This window comes from Prionailurus viverrinus, chromosome B1 (genome assembly GCF_022837055.1).
Source record: "Prionailurus viverrinus isolate Anna chromosome B1, UM_Priviv_1.0, whole genome shotgun sequence".
NCBI lineage: Eukaryota > Metazoa > Chordata > Mammalia > Carnivora > Felidae > Prionailurus > Prionailurus viverrinus.
Genome location: NC_062564.1, coordinates 75,608,763 through 75,616,597, shown reverse-complemented (window position 1 = coordinate 75,616,597; position 7,835 = coordinate 75,608,763). Strand labels below are relative to the sequence as shown.

The 7,835-nt window shown below is 49.3% G+C and overlaps 1 protein-coding gene and 1 non-coding gene across 2 annotated transcripts; both read right to left on the bottom strand.

Annotated features, from left to right (window-relative positions):
• Positions 1-2,016: 2,016 nt before the first annotated feature.
• LOC125164052 (60S ribosomal protein L10-like) lies at positions 2,017-2,546 on the bottom strand. The gene has a single exon (XM_047856494.1). It carries the CDS (start codon positions 2,390-2,392, stop codon positions 2,090-2,092), a length of 303 nt encoding a protein of 100 aa, XP_047712450.1. The 5' UTR covers positions 2,393-2,546; the 3' UTR covers positions 2,017-2,089.
• Positions 2,454-2,586, bottom strand: LOC125165085 (small nucleolar RNA SNORA70). The gene has a single exon (XR_007151971.1). It is a non-coding gene; the product is annotated as a small nucleolar RNA SNORA70 (small nucleolar RNA).
• Positions 2,587-7,835: the final 5,249 nt, after the last annotated feature.

Sequence of the window (7,835 nt, the reverse complement as noted above, 5' to 3'; positions counted from 1 at the left end):
AGCAGACTGCCGCCCTGACCAGCATGGATAGACCCTCCAGGGTTTCATCCTCCTCCCTCTTCCCAGCTTCCCAGGGGCAGTCTCATGACCTAAAGAATACATATGTACTGTTTTCTGCTCACTCTCTGCGCCATCCCTCTCGGCACTTAGAAACCAGGTCCTTCCCCTGCCCCTCGCTAGTTTTATAGTCTGCAGTTAAATTTTGCCTGGAAAATGTTGACCGCAATTAACCATCAGTGCAAAGCCTATTTATTTTTCACCTCTCCACTGACATTTAAACTCAGTATTTAATCAAAAGGGAAGAAAGTGGGGACAAATCCCTCCAACATGAGTTTTCAAGATCTGGTTCCCCCAGGTGTCTAAAGGAAGAAGCCAGATGAAAGTCTGCCCATTGAAGCTGACCTGTTTGTAACAGTGTCCCAGGGTTGTCCTGTCCTTCCCTGAACCCATCTTTAGTCCCCAGGGCCTGAAAGGAGTCTCCACGGGCCAAATATCTAGGCCCAACTGGTGGCAGAAATTGCACCTGGGAAGGTTGTGCTTGTGTGTTAACCCCAAGCAGTACCTTCACTGGAGGTCTCAGGTAGGCTGCAGCATCAGACATAAGGTGGAAGGGAATGTTCTTGGTGGGCAGAGAGGGCAGGGAGAAATGCCCCAGACGTCTATCGCTGGTGAGCTCTGTGACCTTGAGTGTGTTAATTAATCTCTCTGAGCCTTAGTTGTTATATCTGAAAAATAGGGATGGCATTAGTACTTAGCTGGTAAGTCTGTTGTAAGGATTGAAAGAGACAAGGACTGGAAAGGGCTTAGCGCCTGGCACCCAGCAAGCATCAACAAATGTTAGTTGTGGTGGTAATCATGCTTGTGATTATAACATCTGGATTTTCTCTGCTTCTGTTTTTGGTGGCTGTCCAGCTGCTCTACAGGAAGACCTTGCCCTCAACTATAGCTGAAATACAACTTTCTAGATTTTTAAAGTTAGAAGGACCTTTGTGAACCCCCTCACTGTACAAGTGAGGGACCTGTGGCCCAGAGAGGTGAAAGGGGGTGCCTCAGTGATTTGATGAGGTCAGCCATGGAACTGGGGCTTCTACTCCAATATTCTTCCTGCCGCCCAGCCCTTCCATAGGGCTTTCCCTACAACCCTCCGGTTCTGAAAGTGAACTTCCTGGATTCAAATACTGTCTTTGCCTATTAGTAACAGTCTAGTCACAGGAAGGATCCTTAGCCTCAACATGCCCCAACGTGTCCTTGTCTGCAAAGTGGGGAGAACGATAGCCTGCACCTCATGCCGTTTTGAAGAGGATGGCCTGGAACAGTCTCTGGTTCATAGAAAGCCCCCAGTAAGTGTAAAGTGTGCTTAGCAACCCAAGCGCGTGAGAGACAGGCTAAGTCTGCCTTCACATCCAGAACATGAGAAACTCAGCACTCCCTAGACTACAGCTCTGCTGACATGTTATGTTGCATGGGCCATGTCTGACCCATAACCCAAACAATCTTTAGCATTTCTAGCAACCTTTCCCTAGCAACTCCGCTGAGTGGCACAACCCAATCCTGCCGGCCAGCTTTACAAAATCAATCTAAAACGACTTCATGAGGATGACAGGCCAGGAGTAGCAGTCATTTCTGATGGACAATAAAATGGAGACCCAAAGAGAGTGAACCCTGGGTCTTTCCCCTTGTGTGCTGAGTGACAAAACTAGCCCCGGGCCCTGCGTGGGACCTAGGAGCTGTTTCTGTGAGCCCCACTCCACACACACACAGGTCTCCCCTCACACTTTCAACCCTGCACATCGTGATGAGCTTGGATCTAGAATTCCAAGCTGGACTCCCCAGGACCTCACCTTGTTTTGACTTGTCACAGATAAAATATACTGCAGTCAAAAAACTGCAGCGGAGTCCACAGAACTCCCTATCAGCCCAGAATCCTCCCTCACTGCAAAGAACAAGGGAGGAAAAGGGTATATGGAGGAAAGGAAAAAACGCTTCCACAAACGCTCTTTTTTTTTTTTTTTTTTTTTTTTTTTTTTTTTTTTGACAGGAAGCAGGATTTATTGGTGGGCATGAATGGGGAAGGGCAGTGCTGAAGTTCTCATGAGTGCAGAGCCCGCCATTTGTCCAAGGGGCCACGATTAGGGATGTATTTGACCCCACAGCCATCTGGGATGAGCCGCTTTTCAGCCACCATGTCTTCAAATTCGTCCGCGTTAAACTTAGTAAAGCCCCACTTCTTGGAAATGTGGATCTTCTGGCGGCCAGGGAACTTGAACTTGGCCCTACGTAGGGCCTCAATCACATGCTCCTTGTTCTGCAACTTGGTACGGATGGACATGATGACTTGGCCAATGTGGACCCTGGCCACTGTGCCCTGGGGCTTTCCAAAGGCACCCCGCATACCTGTCTGGAGCCTAAATTGGAGAAAGCATGAGGCCAACCCTCAATGTCCACTGGAACAAAACTGTCTCCAAGGTCCCTTAGGGCAACCCGTACAACCAACAGGCTGCATACACTACCAAGGAGGCTGCTGTTCGCAGCCATTGCACACTGGGCCCCATGGGGAAAGAGCACAGTCGGCTTAATTGGCTGCAGACCACAAACGCTCTTAAACCTTACTCGATAATGAGAAGAGGAAAGGCATTAGAGGTAAGCTGGGTCAGTTAGCTTCTCCTGGGACCTGAACTCGATACTTGCCAAGGCAGGTTGGGTGGGCTTAGCCTACTTGCCCAAATCATAAAGGAGGTCTCAAGTGGCCACTGAGCTGGGTTTTTCTAAAGGGGAAGCCGCAGACCTCATCACCAGAGCCGCCTAATTTCAAGCAATTCTGCTGTTCCAGGTCCCTCCCTCAACTCCCCACCTCTCTCAGCTTCAGCTCCTGCAGTGGGATCTAGGCTGCTTCTTTCTGTGGCTAGCTGAGAATGGTCTTACCCTGCCCCCAAGGCCTGCAGTCCCACCTCAGTGGGCGCCGATCCACAGGCTGAGGAGACAGAGCTCTGGACCGCACTTCTCAGTGTCTAGCAGAGGCATCCGTGGCCTGTGTGGTCAGTGTGGTCAATCATCACAGACACTGATGGTAACAGCAGCCAGCACATCTCAGGGCCCCTGAACGCCCAGGCCCCCCTGTCCCACTGGAAACACACACCTTGCTGTCTTCAACCTTGGCTCATAGGTTGGCCACTTCACCTTCCTCATAGGAAATTTCAGCCTCACAGAAACAGCCCCAAACTCCTGAGGCTGCTGCCTCCTGTTCTCCCCCACTTTGAAAGTGGTGCTTGTTCTAGGCCTGAGATTACAGGTGGCATTTTGGGTGCTCAAGGGGTAGCCCTCTCACCTGAGCACTCATACTGGACCTGACCCTGGTGACCCCCAGATCCCTACCCCCCCCCCCACCATCCCCCTCTTCTTCATCAGGGAACCGGATTATGATTCCGGTGAGAAACGCTGTGAAGCCACTTGGCCAACGTCTCCAAGTAGTCCCCAGGCTTCGATGGCAAATAAAAATTGGTCTATGAGGAGGCCGTGCAGCGGCGAGGCTCCAGATGTGACCCTGAGGACACGCTCCTGCCTGCCCGCATCGCCCGTCACGCGCACCGAGGGCCACTTGTAAAAGAGAAGGAAGAGCCACGACAACCCCAGGATTATCTCGGTTTTGTTAGCAAAGACAAGATAAGCAAAACATTCCCTCTATAAAATTCAATTAATTTTTTTCCCCTGGCTAATTCGTTTAGCCTTGTTTATCACAGAGGCTGAGACGTCGAATCTCGGGGGGGCGGTACTCCCCCCACCGCCGTGTTGTGCACAATGAGGAAACAAGCCGTCCTGACCAAGGTCACCCTTCAGTCACGTGGCACCGCCACAGCCAGCTTCTGGGGGCTGCGGAAGGCTTCCTCCTTCCTCGGGTCACTCCTTCCAGGCTCCGGGGGCCCACAGCCCAGCGAGCTTGCTTCCCTCGCACGGGGCCAGGCTTTCTGCTCCCTGATGCCCATCTTTCCTCCTGCCAGGCTGCCTAGGGGAAGACCCCTCCCCCATCCTCCTTTTTACTAAAGGATCTTTGCAATTGACAAGCCAGATTCTCTGTCCATAGAATTTTCTGAGAATATTGTAGCGTAGACCCTTTTGCCCAAGGCAGCCAAATGTTAAAGAGATTAGTTAATTAAGTCTCTGAACACTCTCATCACTATTTCCTCTCCAGGCCGAGAGACCAAAGAATAGGTACATCCGGCCGAGGCCAAAGGACAAGACAGTGGGGAAGGAAACTCCTCCAGCCCTAGGACTCAGCACCTCCAGTCTTCTCAGAAAAGACTGGAGTCCAGATTTTGTAGGCGTCTGAGAGCAGGGCTGCCTTGTGTGGAGCGGGCTGTATCCCGGACTCAATTCAGAAGGCCTGAAAACAAGCCAGGTTCTGCCTCTTCAGAGCTGTGTGACTTTGGGCAAGTATCCTAAATTCTTTGTGCCTCAGTGTCTACATCTGAAGAATGGAGCTTTTAATACCTATTGTATAGAGTTGCTGGAAGAATTATCTGTAGGAAGTTACGTGAAAGTGCTGTAGAAATCTTTGTACCCGTTGAGTCACATGGGCCCCAAAGAGACCAGGGACTAGCTGAGGCTTCCTTCAGGGTCCCTGGGTACAGTTAAGAAGTAATGCCAGAGGTCAGGTGAAAACTCCAGAGCGGCCCAGAGCCGAAGCGCTCACCATATAGGATGTGGCCATCTTTTGGTCCTTTCCTTTAGAAAATGGCACAAACTCCTTTTGTGTATCATAAAACAATAACTTTTTAACATATGTTCAGGTAAGTGTCTAACTTTCTTCCTCAGATTTTAAAAGCCTAATTTCTGAAGCTGACTTCTCTGTCTGAAGCAAGCTGAGCATGCTCCAAAGTCTCCTGTTCGATGCTTTGATGCCATCCACGGTTTGTGCAGTCAGCTCCGAGATTAGGAGCAAGTGACAGAGCAGGCTTTCAAGGTGCGCTAAATGAGAAATGTGCAATTTAGGCAAAGCATTCACGTGTTTGAATGAAGGACAGTAGCTATCGAAGCTGCTGTGGCTGACAGGAAATTGATGTCCCCATTGCTGTTTACCTAGCAGAAATTAGTTCTTGAAGATCAGCCTTAGCCAAGGGGGTGGAGGGGCAGGTGGGTGAAGGGAGAAAATGAGGTCCACCGAAGGAGTTTTCCCCTTTGTCATTCGTATCCCCCCTGGTACATCCCTTCCGAGAGTTGGCTTCCTGGGTCTGTGCTGGTTACCTTAGTAAAGCTGCTCTAACCACCAATGCAGAGCCTAAAATAACAGAAGGATTAACAAAGGAGGGCAAGGGACACCCAGCAGAGACCCAGATCTCTCCTGAGAAACTGAAATCTGAGAACAGCATGAATGTACCTTGAGCAGAAGGGCTTAGTGATGACTGTTGGCAGGACAGATCTCCGCTGCTTGTATCAGGGCATTTTCCCAGCCACACTTGGCAGAGAAGGAAGCGAAATCACTAGGGTTGGAGGAAAGCCCTTGGAATGGTCCAGCAACCCCCTGCTTCTCACAGCCCCGTCCTGGTTCATAGGAGGACCCAACAACTCAGCAAGACTATTGGGTCCCTCTTGGAGACTGACTGGCTGAGTCCAAACACGTCTGGGATAAGGCAGGGCTTGAGGGCTCCTGGTTGAGACCCCTCAGTTTCTCCTCAGGGAAACAGTGAAGCAGACATGCTTCTCTGCGATTCCCAGGCTTAAAAGGCTGTACTATCCTCTCTGTTTCAGCAGCAAAAGAATGTTGAGCCATCAGTCCTGGCCTCATGATCTCACTGGACTCTAGATCCCTTCACAACTACCCTTTTGATGGTGGCCAGTTTTACCTGGGTCCCTTGCACGCCAGAAATTAACACCCCAGTCCAAGCAGACCTTTATGGAAAAAGGGGTCCCCAGGAAATCCCATGTCATTGTTCAGTCATCACAGCTCACTCAGTAGGTCTTGGCTTTTGGTGGTGGGGCATCTGTTGGGCAAGGGCATTGTTCATAGACCCTTCTGGGAATCTGATGAAAGCTAAAGATTCCGGCTTCAGAAAAATGAACACACAGGCTAAAATTTGTATATAATTTCAGGGGATTCACGTATTCTTGAACTTCAGATTGAGAACTCTAACTTGAGTTATTTTCAAACTTAGGGAGATACCTACATCTCTGTCACTTGTCCTTGGACCAGGAGGACATTTGTGCAGCATTTTGGTAAAGGCAGTGATTACCTACAGATTCAACACTCTCAGCTTGGGCAGGATGAATGACCTCTTTGATGCTTGTCTCTTTGCTCTTTGTGGAAACAGTGCTTTTACTGGTAATAGGAGCCTCACCTATAAGTGAATGGATCCAGATCGTAGAATGTGTGTGTGTGGGGGGAGATATTGGGATAAAAAAACCCACTCCTCTCACTTGCCAGATAACAATGAAATCCGATGGAAATTGGTTTTTCTTTTGATGTGGGCTTTAAAAATAAAAAATATAAACTGTATTTTCACGAACTCCTTCTTCAAAGCTCTCCAAAAGGTTTTATACCATTAGTCAGCATCATCCACATCCACCCACACTGTCAAATACCTCCAAAGGATTGTGCCTTTTTCTTGAAGTTTAGTTCCCAAGTGAGCTATAGAAAAACATTCGTGAAATACCTAAAGGGGCTGGGATATCTGGTCTAGAGAAAAGGACTGCCCAGTGTTTTCTAGTTTGTAGAGGAACAGGGATTTAGCAACTCCACTTACTTGGCTATAGAGTCAGAACTCATAGAGGTAAGGGGGCTCCCAGGCTGATGACGTCATTCTAGGGCAACTGTCCTTGAACTGGGTGCTGAGGAAGAGTGAGCATACCTACAGAGAAAACCAGAGGCAAGTGCCAGATGGACAGGGAAGAAGAGAGGGTAGCCTCAGTGGCTGTGGCCAGCTAGGAAGATTCTCAGCAACGGTGGTGTCAACAATTCCTCCCATCTTGTGTGTACACACTGCTTTCCCCGTCAGGAGGTGGGGGTCTTTCTGTTCTCCCCTTGAAGTCTAGCTGGCCTTCTGACTTGCTTTGACAAGTAGCGTGTGTTGAGAACAATGCTATATGACTTCCAGAACAAGCCCTCAGAGGCCTTGCGGTCTTGGAAGTCAATCCCCATGGAAGTCAATCCCCATGGAAAGATGCTTGAACTACGTTACTGCGTGATAAAAGCTCTTGAACTGGAGACAGTTTACGTGAAGGGGAATGGAGGGGCCCCAGCAAATAGCCAGCACTAGGGCCTCAGACCTGTGAGTGAGGCTGTCTTGAATCCTCCAGCCCCGGTCCAGCCACCTTAGCTGATACCCTGAGAAGGGAGAGGGTGAGCCACACTGGCCTGCCCAGGTCTGAGCCACACCAACTAAAGCCCCTTACATTGTGGAACAGAGATAAACTGTCCATCTTAAGCCTTGACCCACAAAGTCATGGGAAAATAAAATGGTGTTGTTTAAGTTCACTGGGTTTGGGGTAGTTTGTTACACAGCAGGAGATAACTGCTACCCAATATCCCTTCCTCTCTCATCTTTACCGGCAGGAATCAGATTGTACTCTAGGTATCAATATGTCTACTTAAAAAAAAAAAGTCTTCCTCTTTCTTTCAGCTGACCTTTCTTACTTTTCTCTCAGGTGACCATGTGACTAAATTCTGGCCAACAAGAAGCCACCATGTGGAAACTCCAGGAGAGCTTTCCAAAAGGTTAGATGTATCCAGCATTCCTTTGCCTTTGAAGCCCTTTGCCCCTCTACCCTCTCCCTTCTTCCAGACTGGAATATAGATGCTATGTTTGGATGGGCGACAGCCACCTTGCAACCACGAGGACAAATGT